The sequence below is a fragment of the Oncorhynchus nerka genome, linkage group LG23 (assembly GCF_034236695.1).
Source record: "Oncorhynchus nerka isolate Pitt River linkage group LG23, Oner_Uvic_2.0, whole genome shotgun sequence".
Taxonomy (NCBI): domain Eukaryota; kingdom Metazoa; phylum Chordata; class Actinopteri; order Salmoniformes; family Salmonidae; genus Oncorhynchus; species Oncorhynchus nerka.
Window position 1 is genome coordinate 7,529,420 of NC_088418.1, and position 22,220 is coordinate 7,551,639.

A 22,220-nucleotide genomic window follows, 5' to 3' on the forward strand; every position below is an offset into this window, starting at 1 on the left:
CCATACAGTACCATACAGTACCATACCATACAGTATCATACAGTACCATACAGTACCATACAGTACCATACCATACAGTACCATACCATACAGTACCATACAGTACCATACAGTACCATACCATACCATACCATACAGTACCATACCATACAGTACCATACCATACAGTACCATACAGTACCATACCATACAGTACCATACAGTACCATACAGTACCATACCATACAGTACCATACAGTACCATACAGTACCATACCATACAGTACCATACAGTACCATACCATACCATACAGTACCATACCATACAGTACCATACAGTACCATACCATACAGTACCATACAGTACCATACCATACAGTACCATACAGTACCATACCATACAGTACCATACAGTACCATACAGTACCATACCATACAGTACCATATAGTACCATACCATACCATACAGTACCATACAGTACCATATAGTACCATACCATACCATACAGTACCATACAGTACCATAAAGTACCATACAGTACCATACCATACAGTACCATACCATACCATACCATACAGTACCATACCATACAGTACCATACCATACAGTACCATACAGTATCATACAGTACCATACAGTACCATACAGTACCATATAGTACCATACCATACAGTATCATACCATACAGTATCATACAGTACCATACAGTACCATATAGTACCATACCATACAGTATCATACAGTACCATACAGTACCATACAGTACCATATAGTATCATACCATACAGTACCATACAGTACCATACAGTACCATACCATACAGTACCATATAGTACCATACCATACCATACAGTACCATACCATACAGTACCATATAGTACCATACCATACCATACAGTACCATACCATACAGTACCATACAGTACCATACCATACAGTATCATACAGTACCATACAGTACCATACAGTACCATACCATACAGTACCATACAGTACCATACCATACAGTACCATACAGTATCATACAGTACCATACCATACAGTACCATACAGTACCATACCATACAGTACCATACAGTACCGTACCATACAGTACCATACAGTACCATACAGTACCATACCATACAGTACCATACAGTACCATACAGTACCATACCATACAGTACCATACAGTACCATACAGTACCATACAGTACCATATAGTACCATACCATACAGTATCATACAGTACCATACAGTACCATACCATACAGTACCATACAGTACCATACAGTACCATACCATACAGTACCATACAGTACCATACAGTACCATACCATACAGTACCATACCATACAGTACCATACAGTACCATACAGTACCATATAGTACCATACCATACAGTATCATACAGTACCATACAGTACCATACAGTACCATACCATACAGTACCATACAGTACCATACAGTACCATACCATACAGTACCATACAGTACCATACAGTACCATACCATACAGTACCATACCATACAGTACCATACAGTACCATACAGTACCATACCATACCATACCATACAGTACCATACCATACAGTACCATACCATACAGTACCATACAGTACCATACAGTATCATACAGTACCATACAGTACCATACAGTATCATACCATACAGTATCATACAGTACCATACAGTACCATACAGTACCATATAGTACCATACCATACAGTATCATACAGTACCATACAGTACCATACAGTACCATATAGTATCATACCATACAGTATCATACCATACAGTATCATACAGTACCATACAGTATCATACAGTACCATATAGTACCATACCATACAGTACCATACAGTACCATACCATACAGTACCATACCATACAGTACCATACAGTACCATACAGTACCATACCATACAGTACCATACAGTATCATACAGTATCATACAGTACCATACAGTACCATACAGTACCATACCATACAGTATCATACCATACAGTATCATACAGTACCATACAGTACCATATAGTACCATACCATACAGTATCATACAGTACCATACAGTACCATACAGTACCATATAGTATCATACCATACAGTACCATACAGTACCATACCATACAGTACCATACAGTACCATACCATACAGTACCATACAGTACCATACCATACAGTACCATATAGTACCATACCATACAGTACCATACAGTACCATACAGGACCATACCATACAGTACCATACAGTATCATACAGTACCATATAGTATCATACCATACAGTACCATACAGTACCATATAGTATCATACAGTACCATACAGTACCATACCATATAGTATCATACAGTACAGTACCATACAGTACCATACAGTACCATATAGTATCATACCATACAGTACCATACAGTACTATAGCCTACAGTACCATACAGTACCATACAGTACCATACAGTATCATACCATACAGTACCATACAGTACTATAGCCTACAGTACCATACAGTACTATAGCATACAGTACCATACAGTACTATAGCATACAGTACCATACCATATAGTATCATACCATACAGTATTACATTTATTTACATTTAAGTCATTTAGCAGACGCTCTTATCCAGAGCGACTTACAAATTGGTGCATTCACCTTATGACATCCAGTGGAACAGTAGTGCATGTAAATCTTTTAAGGGGGGTGAGAGGGATTACTTTATCCTATCCTAGGTATTCCTTAAAGAGGTGGGGTTTCAGGTGTCTCCGGAAGGTGGTGATTGACTCCGCTGTCCTGGCGTCGTGAGGGAGTTTGTTCCACCATTGGGGGGCCAGAGCAGCGAACAGTTTTGACTGGGCAGAGCGGGAACTGTACTTCCTCAGTGGTAGGGAGGCGAGCAGGCCAGAGGTGGATGAACGCAGTGCCCTTGTTTGGGTGTAGGGCCTGATCAGAGCCTGGAGGTAGTGAGGTGCCGTTCCCTTCACAGCTCCGTAGGCAAGCACCATGGTCTTGTAGCGGATGCGAGCTTCAACTGGAAGCCAGTGGAGAGAGCGGAGGAGCGGGGTGACGTGAGAGAACTTGGGAAGGTTGAACACCAGACGGGCTGCGGCGTTCTGGATGAGTTGTAGGGGTTTAATGGCACAGGCAGGGAGCCCAGCCAACAGCGAGTTGCAGTAATCCAGACGGGAGATGACAAGTGCCTGGATTAGGACCTGCGCCGCTTCCTGTGTGAGGCAGGGTCGTACTCTGCGGATGTTGTAGAGCATGAACCTACAGGAACGGGCCACCGCCTTGATGTTAGTTGAGAACGACAGGGTGTTGTCCAGGATCACGCCAAGGTTCTTAGCGCTCTGGGACGAGGACACAATGGAGTTGTCAACCGTGATGGCGAGATCATGGAACGGGCAGTCCTTCCCGGGAGGAAGAGCAGCTCCGTCTTGCCGAGGTTCAGCTTGAGGTGGTGATCCGTCATCCACACTGATATGTCTGCCAGACATGCAGAGATGCAATTCGCCACCTGGTCATCAGAAGGGGAAAGGAGAAGATTAATTGTGTGTCGTCTGCATAGCAATGATAGGAGAGACCATGTGAGGTTATGACAGAGCCAAGTGACTTGGTGTATAGCGAGAATAGGAGAGGGCCTAGAACAGAGCCCTGGGGACACCAGTGGTGAGAGCACGTGGTGTGGAGACGGATTCTCGCCACGCCACCTGGTAGGAGCGACCTGTCAGGTAGGACGCAATCAGCGTGGGCCGCGCCGGAGATGCCCAACTCGGAGAGGGTGGAGAGGAGGATCTGATGGTTCACAGTATTGAAGGCAGCCGATAGGTCTAGAAGGATGAGAGCAGAGGAGAGAGAGTTAGCTTTAGCAGTGCGGAGCGCCTCCGTGATACAGAGAAGAGCAGTCTCAGTTGAATGACTAGTCTTGAAACCTGACTGATATGGATCAAGAAGGTCATTCTGAGAGAGATAGCGGGAGAGCTGGCCAAGGACGGCACGTTCAAGAGTTTTGGAGAGAAAAGAAAGAAGGGATACTGGTCTGTAGTTGTTGACATCGGAGGGATCGAGTGTAGGTTTTTTCAGAAGGGGTGCAACTCTCGCTCTCTTGAAGACGGAAGGGACGTAGCCAGCGGTCAGGGATGAGTTGATGAGCGAGGTGAGGTAAGGGAGAAGGTCTCCGGAAATGGTCTGGAGAAGAGAGGAGGGGATAGGGTCAAGCGGGCAGGTTGTTGGGCGGCCGGCCATCACAAGACGCGAGATTTCATCTGGAGAGAGAGGGGAGAAAGAGGTCAGAGCACAGGGTAGGGCAGTGTGAGCAGAACCAGCGGTGTCGTTTGACTTAGCAAACGAGGATCGGATGTCGTCGACCTTCTTTTCAAAATGGTTGACGAAGTCATCTGCAGAGAGGGAGGAGGGGGGAGGGGAGGAGGATTCAGGAGGGAGGAGAAGGTGGCAAAGAGCTTCCTAGGGTTAGAGGCAGATGCTTGGAATTTAGACTGGTAGAAAGTGGCTTTAGCAGCAGAGAGAGAAGAGGAAAATGTAGAGAGGAGGGAGTGAAATGATGCCAGGTCCGCAGGGAGGCGAGTTTTCCTCCATTTCCGCTCGGCTGCCCGGAGCCCTGTTCTGTGAGCTCGCAATGAGTCGTCGAGCCACGGAGCGGGAGGGAGGACCGAGCCGGCCTGGAGGATAGGGGACATAGAGAGTCAAAGGATGCAGAAAGGGAGGAGAGGAGGGTTGAGGAGGCAGAATCAGGAGATAGGTTGGAGAAGGTTTGAGCAGAGGGAAGAGATGATAGGATGGAAGAGGAGAGAGTAGCGGGGGAGAGAGAGCGAAGGTTGGGACGGCGCGATACCATCCGAGTAGGGGCAGTGTGGGAAGTGTTGGATGAGAGCGAGAGGGAAAAGGATACAAGGTAGTGGTCGGAGACTTGGAGGGGAGTTGCAATGAGGTTAGTGGAAGAACAGCATCTAGTAAAGATGAGGTCGAGCGTATTTCCTGCCTTGTGAGTAGGGGGGGAAGGTGAGAGGGTGAGGTCAAAAGAGGAGAGGAGTGGAAAGAAGGAGGCAGAGAGGAATGAGTCAAAGGTAGACGTGGGGAGGTTAAAGTCGCCCAGAACTGTGAGAGGTGAGCCGTCCTCAGGAAAGGGGCATATCAAGGCATCAAGCTCATTGATGAACTCTCAGAGGGAACCTGGAGGGCGATAAATGATAAGGATGTTAAGCTTGAAAGGGCTGGTAACTGTGACAGCATGGAATTCAAAGGAGGCGATAGACAGATGGGTAAGGGGAGAAAGAGAGAATGACCACTTGGGAGAGATGAGGATCCCGGTGCCACCACCCCGCTGACCAGAAGCTCTCGGGGTGTGCGAGAACACGTGGGCAGACGAAGAGAGAGCAGTAGGAGTAGCAGTGTTGTCTGTGGTGATCCATGTTTCCGTCAGTGCCAAGAAGTCGAGGGACTGGAGGGAGGCATAGGCTGAGATGAACTCTGCCTTGTTGGCCGCAGAACGGCAGTTCCAGAGGCTACCGGAGACCTGGAACTCCACGTGGGTCGTGCGCGCTGGGACCACCAGATTAGGGTAGCCGCGGCCACGCGGTGTGGAGCGTTTGTATGGTCTGTGCAGAGAGGAGAGAACAGGGATAGACAGACACATAGTTGACAGGCTACACAAGAGGCTACGCTAATGCAAAGGAGATTGGAATGACAAGTGGACTACACGTCTCGAGTGTTCAGAAAGTTAAGCTTACGTAGCAAGAATCTTATTGACAAAATGATTAAAATGATACAGTACTGCTGAAGTAGGCTAGCTGGCAGAGGCTGCGTTGTTGACTATGTAGGCTAGCTGGCAGTGGCTGCGTTGTTGACACTACACTAATCAAGTCGTTCCGTTGAGTGTAATAGTTTCTACTGTGCTGCTATTCGGGGCTAGCTGGCTAGCTAGCAGTGTTGATTACGTTACGTTGCGTTAAAAGAACGACAATAGCTGGCTAGCTAACCTAGGAAATCGCTCTAGACTACACAATTATCTTTGATACAAAGACGGCTATGTAGCTAGCTATGTAGCTAGCTACGATCAAACAAATCAAGCCGTTGTACTGTAATGAAATGAAATGAAAAATGTGATACTACCTGTGGAGCGAAGCGAAATGCGACCGGGTTGTTAAGTGCGGAAGTTCTGTTCGGTAGACGTTGGCTAGCTGTTGGCTAGCTAGCAGTGTCTCCTACGTTAAGGACGACAAATAGCTGGCTAGCTAACCTCGGTAAATTAAGATAATCACTCTAAAACTACACACTCTAAACTACACAATTATCTTGGATACGAAGACAGCAAAGACAACTATGTAGCTAGCTAACACTACACTAATCAAGTCGTTCAGTTGAGTGTAATAGTTGTGCTGCTAATCGGTAGACGGTGGACGTTAGCTAGCTGGCTAGCTGCAGGGCAGATAGCAGTGTAGACTGCGTTAGGACGACGAAATACGATAATTACGCAATTATCTATGATACAAAGACGGCTATGTAGCTAGCTAAGAAGAAATTGCTAAGATTAGACAAATCAAACCGTTGTACTATAATGAAATGTAATGAAATGTAATACTACCTGCGGACCGAGTGTGGATGCGACCGCTCGCTCCAACCCGGAAGTTCCAAGTATCATACAGTACTATAGCATACAGTACCATACAGTACTATAGCATACAGTACTATAGCATACAGTACCATACAGTGCCATACAGTACTATAGCATACAGTACCATACAGTACTATAGCATACAGTACCATACAGTACTATAGCATACAGTACCATACAGTATCATACCATACAGTACCATACCATACAGTATCATACCATACAGTACCATACAGTACCATACCATACAGTATCATACCATACAGTACCATACAGTATCATACCATACAGTACCATACAGTACCATACCATACAGTACCATACAGTATCATACCATATGGTATCATACCATACAGTATCATACAGTACCATACTATACTATACAGTACCATACCATACAGTATCATACCATACAGTATCATACAGTATCATACAGTATCATACCATACAGTATCATACAGTATCATACCATACAGTATCGTACAGTATCATACCATACAGTATCATACCATACAGCATCATACCATACAGTACCATACAGTATCATACAGTATCATACCATACAGTACCATACAGTACCATACCATACAGTACCATACAGTATCATACAGTACCATACCATACAGTATCATACAGTATCATACAGATACCATACAGTATCATACAGTATCATACCATACAGTACCATACAGTACCATACAGTATCATACAGTATCATACAGTATCATACCATACAGTACCATACCATACAGTACCATACAGTATCATACAGTACCATACAGTACCATACAGTACCATACAGTACCATACCATACAGTACCATACCATACAGTATCATACCATACAGTACCATACAGTACCATACAGTACCATACAGTATCATACCATACAGTACCATACAGTACCATACAGTACCATACCGTACAGTACCATACCATACAGTACCATACAGTATCATACAGTACCATACAGTACCATACAGTACCATACCATACAGTACCATACAGTACCATACCATACAGTACCATACAGTACCATACAGTACCATACCATACAGTACCATACCATACAGTACCATACAGTATCATACAGTACCATACAGTACCATACATTACCATACCATACAGTACCATACAGTACCATACAGTACCATACCATACAGTACCATACAGTATCATACAGTATCATACAGTACCATACAGTACCATACAGTACCATACCATACAGTACCATACAGTACCATACAGTACCATACCATATGACCTGGATTGGAACCTTAATTCAAAGCTTTTTCCTCAAACTGTCGATTTCCTTTTTATGTGAGATGGTTCAGCACCATCCTGAGACAATACTTTCATTTTCATCTAATTCTAATGTCTGTTTAAGTATTAAAATACAGGATAGAATCTTGCTTTGTTACAAGATTGCTCAAAACACAGACCCCTTACTATAATGCAGTGGTATTCAACTCTGACCCTACGAGATCTGGACCCTGCTTGTTGTCTGTTCTATCTGATCATTAATATCACCCCACCTGGTGTCCCAGGTCTAAATCAGGCCCTGATCATTAATATCACCCCACCTGGTGTCCCAGGTCTAAATCAGGCCCTGATCATTAATATCACCCACCTGGTGTCCCAGGTCTAAATCAGGCCCTGATGATTAATATCACCCCACCTGGTGTCCCAGGTCTAAATCAGGCCCTGATCATTAATATCACCCACCTGGTGTCCCAGGTCTAAATCAAGCCCTGATCATTAATATCACCCCACCTGGTGTCCCAGGTCTAAATCAGGCCCTGGTCGTTAATATCACCTCACCTGGTGTCCCAAGTCTAAATCAGGCCCTGATCATTAATATCACCTCACCTGGTGTCCCAGGTCTAAATCAGGCCCTGATCATTAATATCACCCACCTGGTGTCCCAGGTCTAAATCAGGCCCTGATCATTAATATCACTCACCTGGTGTCCCAGGTCTAAATCAGGCCCTGATCATTAATATCACCCAACTGGTGTCCCAGGTCTAAATAAGGCCCTGATAATTAATATCAACCCCACCTGGTGTCCCAGGTCTAAATCAGGCCCTGATAATTAATATCACCCCACCTGGTGTCCCAGGTCTAAATCAGGCCCTGGTCATTAATATCACCCACCTGGTGTCCCAGGTCTAAATCAGGCCCTGATCATTAATATCACCCCACCTGGTGTCCCAGGTCTAAATCAGGCCCTGGTCATTAATATCACCCCACCTGGTGTCCCAGGTCTAAATCAGGCCCTGGTCATTAATATCACCCACCTGGTGTCCCAGGTCTAAATCAGGCCCTGATCATTAATATCACCCTACCTGGTGTCCCAGGTCTAAATCAGGCCCTGATCATTAATATCACTCACCTGGTGTCCCAGGTCTAAATCAGGCCCTGATCATTAATATCACCCCACCTGGTGTCCCAGGTCTAAATCAGGCCCTGATCATTAATATCACCTCACCTAAATTGGTGTGCGTTTCCTTCGCCTTTACCTTAATACCACCTATCTGGTGTCGCAGGTCTAAGTCAGGCCCTGGTCATTAATATCACCCCACCTGGTGTCGCAGGTCTAAATCAGGCCCTGATCAGAGGGGAACAATGGGAAAAAAAACCCGCAGTGGAACTGTCTTGGCGGTCCATAGTTGAGTTGGAGGGCTATAGTGGATATGTCGCCAGGCCAAGCTCAGTACAGCCTGGTTTGTCTCGACTCAGTTTCTGCTCAGTAATGTCAAAAGTCCTTGAGTGAAGTTGGCTGGTTTTACAGCGGGGCGGTCGCTCTGTCTCATCGGGAATATCACAAGCTTCACACGTTTTTGTTTTTGTTTTTGAGAGGTTTCTATACCCCTGAAAACTTTTGTGACGCTTTGAGGGCTTTCGTTACGCTGCCATCCAATCAAGTGATCGTAAAGTGGTTATGTTCCCCCTTCGGTTCCACTATTGCCAAGAGCTGTGGGACGAGGGAAAACGAGCACATTACAAAGGCTCTTTCTCCATGAAGGCTACTGAAGGTTCTGTGAAGGTTACTGAAGGGTCTGTGAAGGCTACTGAAGATTCTGTGAAGGCTACTGAAGGTTCTGTGAAGGTTACTGAAGGTTCTGTGAAGGCTACTGAAGGTTCTGTGAAGGTTCTGTGAAGGCTACTGAAGGTTCTGTGAAGCCTACTGAAGGTTCTGTGAAGGCTACTGAAGGTTCTGTGAAGCCTACTGAAGGTTCTGTGAAGGTTACTGAAGGGTCTGTGAAGGCTACTGAAGGTTCTGTGAAGGTTACTGAAGGGTGTGTGAAGGGCTACTGAAAATTCTGTGAAGGTTACTGAAGGTTCTGTGAAGGCTACTGAAGGTTCTGTGAAGTCTACTGAAGGTTCTGTGAATGCTACTGAAGGTTCTGTGAAGTCTACTGAAGGTTCTGTGAAGGCTACTGAAGGTTCTGTGAAGGTTACTGAAGGTTCTGTGAAGGCTACTGAAGGTTCTGTGAAGGTTACTGTTGAACAACTACTAATCGGAAAACATTTGCAGCCGGTATCGTCACGCACGGACGGACGATTTGAGTACGATCCAAAATACAGGCTACAGTGTCTAATGGGGAAGACAAAATGAATCCAGGTCAAAATACAGGCTACAGTGTCAAATGGGGAAGACAAAATGAATCCAGGCCAAAATACAGGCTACAGTGTCAAATGGGGAAGACAAAATGAATCCAGGTCAAAATACAGGCTACAGTGTCAAATGGGGAAGACAAAATGAATCCAGGCCAAAATACAGGCTACAGTGTCAAATGGGGAAGACAAAATGAATCCAGGCCAAAATACAGGCTACAGTGTCTAATGGGGAAGACAAAATGAATCCAGGTCAAAATACAGGCTACAGTGTCTAATGGGGAAGACAAAATGAATCCAGGTCAAAATACAGGCTACAGTGTCAAATGGGGAACACAAAATGAATCCAGGTCAAAATACAGGCTACAGTGTCTAATGGGGAAGACAAAATGAATCCAGGTCAAAATACAGGCTACAGTGTCTAATGGGGAAGACAAAATGAATCCAGGTCAAAATACAGGCTACAGTGTCAAATGGGGAAGACAAAATGAATCCAGGTCAAACTACAGGCTACAGTGTCTAATGGGGAAGACAAAATGAATCCAGGTCAAAATACAGGCTACAGTGTCTAATGGGGAAGACAAAATGAATCCAGGTCAAAATACAGGCTACAGTGTCAAATGGGGAAGACAAAATGAATCCAGGTCAAAATACAGGCTACAGTGTCAAATGGGGAAGACAAAATGAATCCAGGTCAAAATACAGGCTACAGTGTCAAATGGGGAAGACAAAATGAATCCAGGCCAAAATACAGGCTACAGTGTCAAATGGGGAAGACAAAATGAATCCAGGTCAAAATACAGGCTACAGTGTCAAATGGGGAAGACAAAATGAATCCAGGCCAAAATACAGGCTACAGTGTCAAATGGGGAAGACAAAATGAATCCAGGCCAAAATACAGGCTACAGTGTCTAATGGGGAAGACAAAATGAATCCAGGTCAAAATACAGGCTACAGTGTCTAATGGGGAAGACAAAATGAATCCAGGTCAAAATACAGGCTACAGTGTCAAATGGGGAACACAAAATGAATCCAGGTCAAAATACAGGCTACAGTGTCTAATGGGGAAGACAAAATGAATCCAGGTCAAAATACAGGCTACAGTGTCTAATGGGGAAGACAAAATGAATCCAGGTCAAAATACAGGCTACAGTGTCAAATGGGGAAGACAAAATGAATCCAGGTCAAACTACAGGCTACAGTGTCTAATGGGGAAGACAAAATGAATCCAGGTCAAAATACAGGCTACAGTGTCTAATGGGGAAGACAAAATGAATCCAGGTCAAAATACAGGCTACAGTGTCAAATGGGGAAGACAAAATGAATCCAGGTCAAAATACAGGCTACAGTGTCAAATGGGGAAGACAAAATGAATCCAGGTCCAAATACAGGCTACAGTGTCTAATGGGGAAGACAAAATGAATCCAGGTCAAAATACAGGCTACAGTGTCTAATGGGGAAGACAAAATGAATCCAGGTCAAAATACAGGCTACAGTGTCAAATGGGGAAGACAAAATGAATCCAGGTCAAAATACAGGCTACAGTGTCAAATGGGGAAGACAAAATGAATCCAGGTCAAAATACAGGCTACAAACTACAGGCTACAGTGTCTAATGGGGAAGACAAAATGAATCCAGGTCAAAATACAGGCTACAGTGTCAAATGGGGAAGACAAAATGAATCCAGGTCAAAATACAGGCTACAGTGTCTAATGCGGAAGACAAAATTAATCCAGGTCAAAATACAGGCTACAGTCTAATGGGGAAGACAAAATGAATCCAGGTCAAACTACAGGCTACAGTGTCAAATGGGGAAGACAAAATGAATCCAGGTCAAACTACAGGCTACAGTGTCTAATGGGGAAGACAAAATGAATCCAGGTCAAACTACAGGCTACAGTGTCAAATGGGGAAGACAAAATGAATCCAGGTCAAACTACAGGCTACAGTGTCAAATGGGGAAGACAAAATTAATCCAGGTCAAACTACAGGCTACAGTGTCTAATGGGGAAGACAAAATGAATCCAGGTCAAACTACAGGCTACAGTGTCAAATGGGGAAGACAAAATTAATCCAGGTCAAACTACAGGCTACAGTGTCTAATGGGGAAGACAAAATGAATCCAGGTCAAACTACAGGCTACAGTGTCAAATGGGGAAGACAAAATGAATCCAGGTCAAACTACAGGCTACAGTGTCTAATGGGGAAGACAAAATGAATCCAGGTCAAACTACAGGCTACAGTGTCTAATGGGGAAGACAAAATGAATCCAGGTCAAAATACAGGCTACAGTGTCTAATGGGGAAGACACAATGAATCCAGGTCAAAATACAGGCTACAGTGTCTAATGGGGAAGACAAAATGAATCCAGGTCAAAATACAGGCTACAGTGTCTAATGGGGAAGACACAATGAATCCAGGTCAAAATACAGGCTACAGTGTCTAATGGGGAAGACAAAATGAATCCAGGTCAAAATACAGGCTACAGTGTCTAATGGGGAAGACAAAATGAATCCAGGTCAAAATACAGGCTACAGTGTCAAATGGGGAAGACAAAATGAATCCAGGTCAAAATACAGGCTACAGTGTCAAATGGGGAAGACAAAATGAATCCAGGTCAAAATACAGGCTACAGTGTCTAATGGGGAAGACAAAATTAATCCAGGTCAAAATACAGGCTACAGTGTCAAATGGGGAAGACAAAATGAATCCAGGTCAAAATACAGGCTACAGTGTCTAATGGGGAAGACAAAATGAATCCAGGTCAAAATACAGGCTACAGTGTCTAATGGGGAAGACAAAATGAATCCAGGTCAAAAGGAAAGTCTGATGGGACCCAGACATAAACTTGTGACTGTGAATGCAGTGGTAACTGAACAGCACTCTTACCATTCATCTTGTTCCTGAGTTAGAGCCTAGTGGGCAAAACTGGTTCAAATGAGGCTTTTCACAATAAGGGTCTTTTTAACAGCAAAACGGGCTCAAATGAAGCTTTTCACAATAAGGGTCTTTTTAACAGCAAAACGGGTTCAAATGAGGTTTTTCACAATAAGGGTCTTTTTAACAGCAAAACGGGCTCAAATGAGGCTTTTCACAATAAGGGTCTTTTTAACAGCAAAACGGGTTCAAATGAGGCTTTTCACAATAAGGGTCTTTTTAACAGCAAAACGGGCTCAAATGAGGCTTTCACAATAAGGGTCTTTTTAACAGCAAAACGGGCTCAAATGAGGCTTTCCACAATAAGGGTCTTTTTAACAGCAAAACGGGCTCAAAAGATGAATCGTCAAGCAGTTTTCCACTAGGATGGACACAGACAGCGTCTTTACTGAATACCCCCATAGACACCCCATAGCCCTGGCTAAGCTGCCCCCAGCTGAGAGGCTCTTCTTGGGAAGAGTCAGCAGCCTGGTCAGCCTCCCTGGAGCTCCTAGGTCTGGAGCTGGACCAAACATCTGTTACTGCTACAGGATAGGGGTTGGATCGGACTAGCAGTTCGACCACGACTACAGGCCTTGCTTATTAATGCTCGAAACCATTGGATTTTCTGGAGAAGCAACAGTTGAAAGGGAAGGCCTGTCTAAGCCTGTCTCTTGTGCAATGAGATATGGTATAGTCCAGTGAGTTAGCCAGAACTGAACACATGTTCTGATTTGTTGCGGAAACCAAGTGTCCAGTTTAGAACCGTGGACATTCTAGAACTGGGAAACCAAGTGTCCAGTTTAGAACCGTGGACATTCTAGAACTGGGAAACCAAGTGTCCAGTTTAGAACCGTGGACATTCTAGAACTGGGAAACCAAGTGTCCAGTTTAGAACCGTGGACATTCTAGAACTGGGAAACAAAGTGTCCAGTTTAGAACCGTGGACATTCTAGAACTGGGAAACCAAGTGTCCAGTTTAGAACCGTGGACATTCTAGAACTGGGAAACCAAGTGTCCAGTTTAGACCCGTGGACATTCTAGAACTGGGAAACCAAGTGTCCAGTTTAGAACCGTGGACATTCTAGAACTGGAATTTCCCGCCGGAACTCGGAACACCGGAGACAACATTCTACTGCAGTAAAGTGGGCCGTTCTGACAGCTTTATCCAACATTTAGTTTGATATGGCTCAACTCAATTTACCACGTCTATTTATGCCGGCTCGCTCCAGACTATAAATCAATAAACGCCGTCTGTCTCCTCAACACACTGTCATTAATCTCATCTTCTCTTACATTTACAATCTGGGAATCTGTTCAAAAGTCATTTAATACATGTTTTGCTGTATCTACCCATAAAGAACAGAATCCCAGATCGCAGCTTTAATGATGCTTGATGATACTTCAATAGACCGGCCTCGGGTCTGCTATGACCTCTAAATGACCTTCTGTTCATCATGGCAGGAGTTAACGTCTCGTTAACGCTTTAACACACTGCTAATGAGCCTGATGTGTCCTAATGATGAGACACACGCACACACACACACACACACACACACACACACACACACACACACACACACACACACACACACACACACACACACACACACACACACACACACACACACAGAAATGCTGTGGTATTGTGGATTTTATATTATACACGTGTAGTCAAATCAAATTCCAGAGTAATGATGTAATGTGTTATTGATGATGTAGGCTGTTGTTGATATAACTGTGTTTAAACCCTGTTTGGACCACAGGTAGAGTTGGAGCTGTTTATATGTTTATATATTCTTATTCCACACCTCCATGTACCTCTAGTCTGATAGAAACCTCCTCTAGTCTGATAGAAACCTCCTCTAGTCTGATAGAAAGCTCCATGTCCCTCTAGTCTGAGAGAAACCTCCTCTAGTCTGATAGAAACCTCCTCTAGTCTGATAGAAACCTCCTCTAGTCTGATAGAAACCTCCTCTAGTCTGATAGAAGCCTCCTCTAGTCTGATAGAAACCTCCTCTAGTCTGATAGAAATCTCCTCTAGTCTGATAGAAACCTCCTCTAGTCTGATAGAAACCTCCATGTCCCTCTAGTCTGATAGAAACCTCCATGTACCTCTAGTCTGATAGAAACCTCCTCTATTCTGATAGAAATCTCCTCTAGTCTGATAGAAACCTCCTCTAGTCTGATAGAAACCTCCTCTAGTCTGATAGAAACCTCCTCTAGTCTGATAGAAACCTCCTCTAGTCTGATAGAAACCTCCTCTAGTCTGATTTTCCAGAAACAGTTTAACCAGCTCTGTTTCTCCTCCACCCACTCCCCTGTATACAACTCCCTGTGTTCTGGCAGGACTACAACCCTGGTTAACCTGGCAACTCCCTGCGTTCTGGCAGTACTACAACCCTGGTTAACCTGGCCTGTATACAACTCCCCTGCGCTCTGGCAGTACTACAACCCTGGTTAACCTGGTCTGTATACAACTCCCCTGTGCTCTGGCAGGACTACAACCCTGGTTAACCTGGCCTGAAAACAACTCCCGAGTGGCGCAAGACATCTCAGTCACTACAGACCCTGGTTCGTTTCCAGGCTGTATCACAACCGACGTCCTCCGAGTCCCATAGGGCGGCATATTATTGGCCCAGCGTCCATCCGGGTTTGGCACGGGTTAGGCTGTCATTGTAAATAAGAATTTGTTCTTAACTAACTTTCCTAGTTAAATAAAAAACTGTCAACACACAATGTTTTATAGGACACACAAGACCTGTGGAATGAGAACAGGCCATCACACTGACTGTGGAGCAGTAGGCTCCTGTTCTTCAATAAGCCCTGTGGAAGGAGAACAGGCCATCACACTCCCTCACTTAGACCATCCTCCACTCCCTCACTTAGACCATCCTCCACTCCCTCACCAAGACCATCCTCCACTCCCTCACCTAGACCATCCTCCACTCCCTCACCAATACCATCCTCCACTCCCTCACCAATACCATCCTCCACTCCCTCACCTAGACCATCCTCTTCTCCCTCACCAATACCATCCTCCACTCCCTCACCAAGACCATCCTTCACTCCCTCACCAAGACCATCCTCCACTCCCTCACTTAGACCATCCTGCACTCCCTCACCTAGACCATCCTCCACTCCCTCACCAAGACCATCCTCCACTCCCTCACCAATACCATCCTCCACTCCCTCACCAATACCATCCTCCACTCCCTCACCTAGACCATCCTCTTCTCCCTCACCAATACCATCCTCCACTCCCTCACCAAGACCATCCTTCATCCTCACCAACCATCCTCTCCCTCACCAAGACCATCCTCCACTCCCTCACTTAGACCATCCTGCACTCCCTCACCTAGACCATCCTCCACTCCCTCACCAAGACCATCCTCCACTCCCTCACCTAGACCATCCTCCACTCCCTCACCTAGACCATCCTCCACTCCCTCACCTAGACCATCCTCCACTTCCTCATGAAGACCATCCTCCTCTCCCTCACCTAGACCATCCTCCACTTCCTCATGAAGACCATCCTCCACTCCCTCACCTAGACCATCCTCCACTTCCTCATGAAGACCATCCTCCTCTCCCTCACCTAGACCATCCTCCACTTCCTCATGAAGACCATCCTCCATTCCCTCACCAGGACCATCCTCCAGTCACTTAGAGTTAGTTCTCTAGATTCCCTGGGCTAAGGTTAGAGTTAGTTCTCTAGATTCCCTGGGTAAGGGATAGATCCCTGGATTCCCTGGGTTAAGGGTTAGTTCTCTAGATTCCCTGGGTTAAGGTTAGAGTTCGTTCTCTAGATTCCCTGGGTAAGGGATAGATCCCTGGATTCCCTGGGTTAAGGGTTAGTTCTCTAGATTCCCTGGGTTAAGGTTAGTTCCCTGGATTCCCTGGGTTAGGATTAGTTCCCTGGATTCCCTGGGTTAGGATTAGTTCCCTGGATTACCTGGGTTAGGATTAGTTCCCTAGATTCCCTGGGTCCTCATTCAGGTACAATATCAAAGAGAGTCAGACCATCCTCGCTCAATGACCCCCCCACACACACACACACACACACTGCCTCACCAAGACCATCCTGCAGGAGTTATGTTGCTGTGGCACACTGCGAAACGATGCCCCTCTGGGCGGAGCCTGGGTGTGGCTGTGGGCATGTCCTTGTCCAGGGGGAGGCAGGGCTCGGTGAGGAGGGGGAGCAGGTGGTCTGGGCTGTCCTGGTCCATGGGGAGGCAGGGCTCGGTGAGGAGGGGGAGCAGGTGGTCTGGGCTGTCCTGGTCCATGGGGAGGCAGGGCTCGGTGAGGAGGGGGAGTAGGTGGTCTGGGCTGTCCTGGTCCAGGGACGGACGTAGGGGACAGGGGGACGGGGTGACTGAGGTGAACAGGAGAGCACTGGGGTAGTCTTCGCTGGCTGTGGGAGGGGTAGGGCTGTCCAGGGGGGTGTTGGTTTTGGGGAGGAGGCTGTGGAGAGACGGGATGCAGAATCACAGACACATCAATCAGAAACGGGGTCATATTCATTAGTACCCACTGCATTAAAATGTGTTTCAATGGAAATTGAAAATGAGTTTCTTATTGGATAAGTTCAGGTATTCCCTCCCTGTTTCAGTGTGTTTTCCTCCATTTGGTGCCTAATGAACACAACCCAGAACAGAAACAGACCAGAGCAGAACCTCCTGGAAGTCTGTTTCATATCATCAGCTGTCATGTCAAATCTCCATCATTCTACCTCCCCTCTCCTTCACCTCCTCTAATCTCCTCCCCCTCTCCTTCACCTCCTCCACTCCCCTCTCCACTCCTCCTCCTCTCCATCTCATCTCCACTCCTCCTCCTCTCCTTCACCTCCTCTCCACTCCTCCTCCTCTCCTTCACCTCCTCTCCACTCCTCCCCCTCTCCATCTCCTCTCCACTCCTCCCCTCTCCTTCATCTCCTCTCCACTCCTCCCCTCTCCTTCATCTCCTCTCCTCTCCACTCCCCCTCTCCTTCAAATTCACCTCCTCCCCTCTCCTTCCCCTCTCATTAACCTCCTCCCCCTCTCCTTCATCTCCTCACCACTCCTCCCCCTCTCCTTCATCTCCTCTCCACTCCTCCCCCTCTCCTTCATCTCCTCTCCACTTCTCCCCCTCTTCTTCATCTCCTCCCCCTCCTCCCCCTCTCATTTTCTCTCCTCTCCTCCCTCTCTTCTCCATTCCTATCCTATCCTCACACTGTTATAAATCACAACATTTCCTCTAGTCCATTAAGCATTCCCTGGGTTAGAGTTAGAGTTAGTTCCCCGGATTCCCTGGGTTAGGATTAGTTCCCTGGATTCCCTGGGTTAGGATTAGTTCCCTGGATTCACTGGGTAAGGGTTAGTTCCCTGGATTCCCTGGGTTAGGATTAGTTCCCTGGATTCCCGGGGTTAGGATTAGTTCCCTGGATTCCCTGGGTTAGGATTAGTTCCCTGGATTCCCTGGGTCCTCATTCAGGAACAATATCAAAGAGAGAGAGAGAGAGAGACAGGGGACGTCTGACCTAGACCACACAGCTATGATATCAGGAGTTTTTTTTTGGGGGACTAAAAATGTATTCCACACAGTCACAAACACACCTCTCCCCCATAACACTGAACAGCTCCTGACCTGACCTGAACCCTGCTCACATCAAACAGACCTCTCATCCTCTTACCTCCTCTGAGTCCAAAATGGCACCCTATTCCCTACACTACAGGACTGGACACTAAAACCAGACACTACAGGACCAGACACTACAGGAAGGGTCACTAAAACCAGACACTACAGGACCAGACACTACAGGACCAGACACTACAGAACCAGACACTACAGGACCAGACACTACAGGACCAGACACTACAGGACCAGACACTACAGGACTAGACACTACAGGACCAGACACTACAGGACCAGACACTACAGGACCAGACACTACAGGACCAGATACTACAGGACCAGATACTACAGGACCAGACACTACAGGACCAGACACTACAGGACCAGACACTACAGAACCAGACACTACAGAACCAGACACTACAGGACCAGACACTACAGGACCAGACACTACAGGACCAGACACTACAGGACCAGACACTACAGGACCAGACACTACAGGACCAGACACTACAGGACCAGACACTACAGGACCAGACACTACAGAACCAGACACTACAGGACCAGACACTACAGAACCAGACACTACAGGACCAGACACTACAGGACCAGACACTACAGGACCAGACACTACAGGACCAGACACTACAGAACCAGATCACTAAAGAACGGATCCAGACACTACAGGATCAGACACTACAGGACCAGACACTACAGGACCAGACACTACAGGACCAGACACTACAGGACTAGACACTACAGGACCAGACACTACAGGACCAGACACTACATGACCAGACACTACAGGACTAGACACTACAGGACCAGACACTACAGGACCAGACACTACAGGACCAGACACTACAGGACCAGACACTACAGGACCAGACACTACAGGACCAGACACTACAGGACCAGACACCACAGGACCAGACACTACAGGACCAGACACTACAGGACCAGACACTACAGGACCAGACTCTACAGGACCAGACACTACAGGACCAGACACTACAGGACCAGACACTACAGAACGGGTCACTAAAACCAGACACTACAGAACTGGTCACTAAAACCTTGCCAGAAGGTCTATGCATATGTCCCAAAATGTAACACACGTCAACTCAATACATCAGTTCTGTTTCAGTTGAAATCACTCAATCATATCCTGCCATGTCAACAACAAAAAGTTATTTGAGTTATTTGAATTTACAGGGTACTGATCGATTCAATCTGAATCGGAACTGAAGCTTTGTAATTCACCTGAATATAACACTCTGTTGTTGTTCACGTATCAGCCTGAATATAACACTCTGTTGTTGTTAACGTATCAGCCTGAATATAACACTCTTTTGTTGTTAACGTATCAGCCTGAATATAACACTCTGTTGTTGTTAACGTATCAGCCTGAATATAACACTCTGTTGTTGTTAACGTATCAGCCTGAATATAACACTCTGTTGTTGTTAACGTATCAGCCTGAATATAACACTCTTGTTGTTGTATCAGCCTGAATATAACACTCTGTTGTTGTTAACGTATCAGCCTGAATATAACACTCTGTTGTTGTTAACGTATCAGCCTGAATATAACACTCTGTTGTTGTTAACGTATCAGCCTGAATATAACACTCTGTTATTGTTATAGTATCAGCCTGAATATAACACTCTGTTGTTGTTAACGTATCAGCCTGAATATAACACTCTGTTGTTGTTAACGTATCAGCCTGAATATAACACTCTGTTGTTGTTAACATATCAGCCTGAATATAACACTCTGTTGTTGTATCAGCCTGAATATAACACTCTGTTGTTGTTAACGTATCAGCCTGAATATAACACTCTGTTGTTGTTAACGTATCAGCCTGAATATAACACTCTGTTGTTGTTAACGTATCAGCCTGAATATAACACTCTGTTATTGTTATAGTAATATAACACAGCCTGAATATAACACTCTGTTGTTGTTAACGTATCAGCCTGAATATAACACTCTGTTGTTGTTGTTGTTAACGTATCAGCCTGAATATAACACTCTGTTGTTGTTAATATAACACTCTGTATCAGCCTGAATATAACACTCTGTTGTTGTTAACGTATCAGCCTGAATATAACACTCTGTTGTTGTTAACGTATCAGCCTGAATATAACACTCTGTTGTTGGTAACGTATCAGCCTGTCACCTGAATATAACACTCTCTTGTTGTTAACGTATCAGCCTGAATATAACACTCTGTTGTTGTTAACGTATCAGCCTGAATATAAGACTCTGTTGTTGTTAACGTATCAGCCTGAATATAACACTCTGTTGTTGTTAACGTATCAGCCTGAATATAACATTCTGTTGTTGTTAATGTATCAGCCTGAATATAAGACTCTGTTGTTGTTAACGTATCAGCCTGAATATAACACTCTGTTGTTGTTAACATATCAGCCTGAATATAACACTCTGTTGTTGTTAACGTATCAGCCTGAATATAACACTCTGTTGTTGTTAACGTATCAGCCTGTCACCTGAATATAACACTCTGTTGTTGTTAACGTATCAGCCTGAATATAACACTCTGTTGTTGGTAACGTATCAGCCTGTCACCTGAATATAACACTCTGTTGTTGTTAACGTATCAGCCTGAATATAACACTCTGTTGTTGTTAACGTATCAGCCTGAATATAAGACTCTGTTGTTGTTAACGTATCAGCCTGAATATAACACTCTGTTGTTGTTAACGTATCAGCCTGAATATAACATTCTGTTGTTGTTAATGTATCAGCCTGAATATAAGACTCTGTTGTTGTTAACGTATCAGCCTGAATATAACACTCTGTTGTTGTTAACATATCAGCCTGAATATAACACTCTGTTGTTGTTAACGTATCAGCCTGAATATAACACTCTGTTGTTGTTAACGTATCAGCCTGTCACCTGAATATAACACTCTGTTGTTGTTAACGTATCAGCCTGAATATAACACTCTGTTGTTGTTAACGTGTCAGCCTGAATATAACACTCTGTTGTTGTTAACGTATCAGCCTGAATATAACACTCTGTTGTTGTTAACGTATCAGCCTGAATATAACATTCTGTTGTTGTTAATGTATCAGCCTGAATATAACACTCTGTTGTTGTTAACGTATCAGCCTGAATATAACACTCTGTTGTTGTTAACATATCAGCCTGAATATAACACTCTGTTGTTGTTAACGTATCAGCCTGAATATAACACTCTGTTGTTGTTAACGTATCAGCCTGTCACCTGAATATAACACTGTTGTTGTTAACGTATCAGCCTGAATATAACACTCTGTTGTTGTTAACGTATCAGCCTGAATATAACACTGTTGTTGTTAACGTATCAGCCTGAATATAACACTGTGTTGTTGTTAACGTATCAGCCTGAATATAACACTCTGTTGTTGTTAACGTATCAGCCTGAATATAACACTCTGTTGTTGTTAACGTATCAGCCTGTCACCTGAATATAACAC

At 45.0% G+C, this 22,220-nt stretch overlaps 1 protein-coding gene across 1 annotated transcript in view; it reads right to left on the minus strand.

Moving 5' to 3' along the window:
- LOC135564044 (uncharacterized) overlaps window positions 1-22,220 on the minus strand; it is a 74,897-nt gene that overhangs the window by 4,498 nt on the left and 48,179 nt on the right. The window contains exon 4 of the mRNA XM_065008457.1: window positions 17,196-17,585. Coding sequence (XP_064864529.1) covers window positions 17,196-17,585 — 390 coding nt within the window. The remainder of the gene's footprint in view (window positions 1-17,195; window positions 17,586-22,220) is intronic.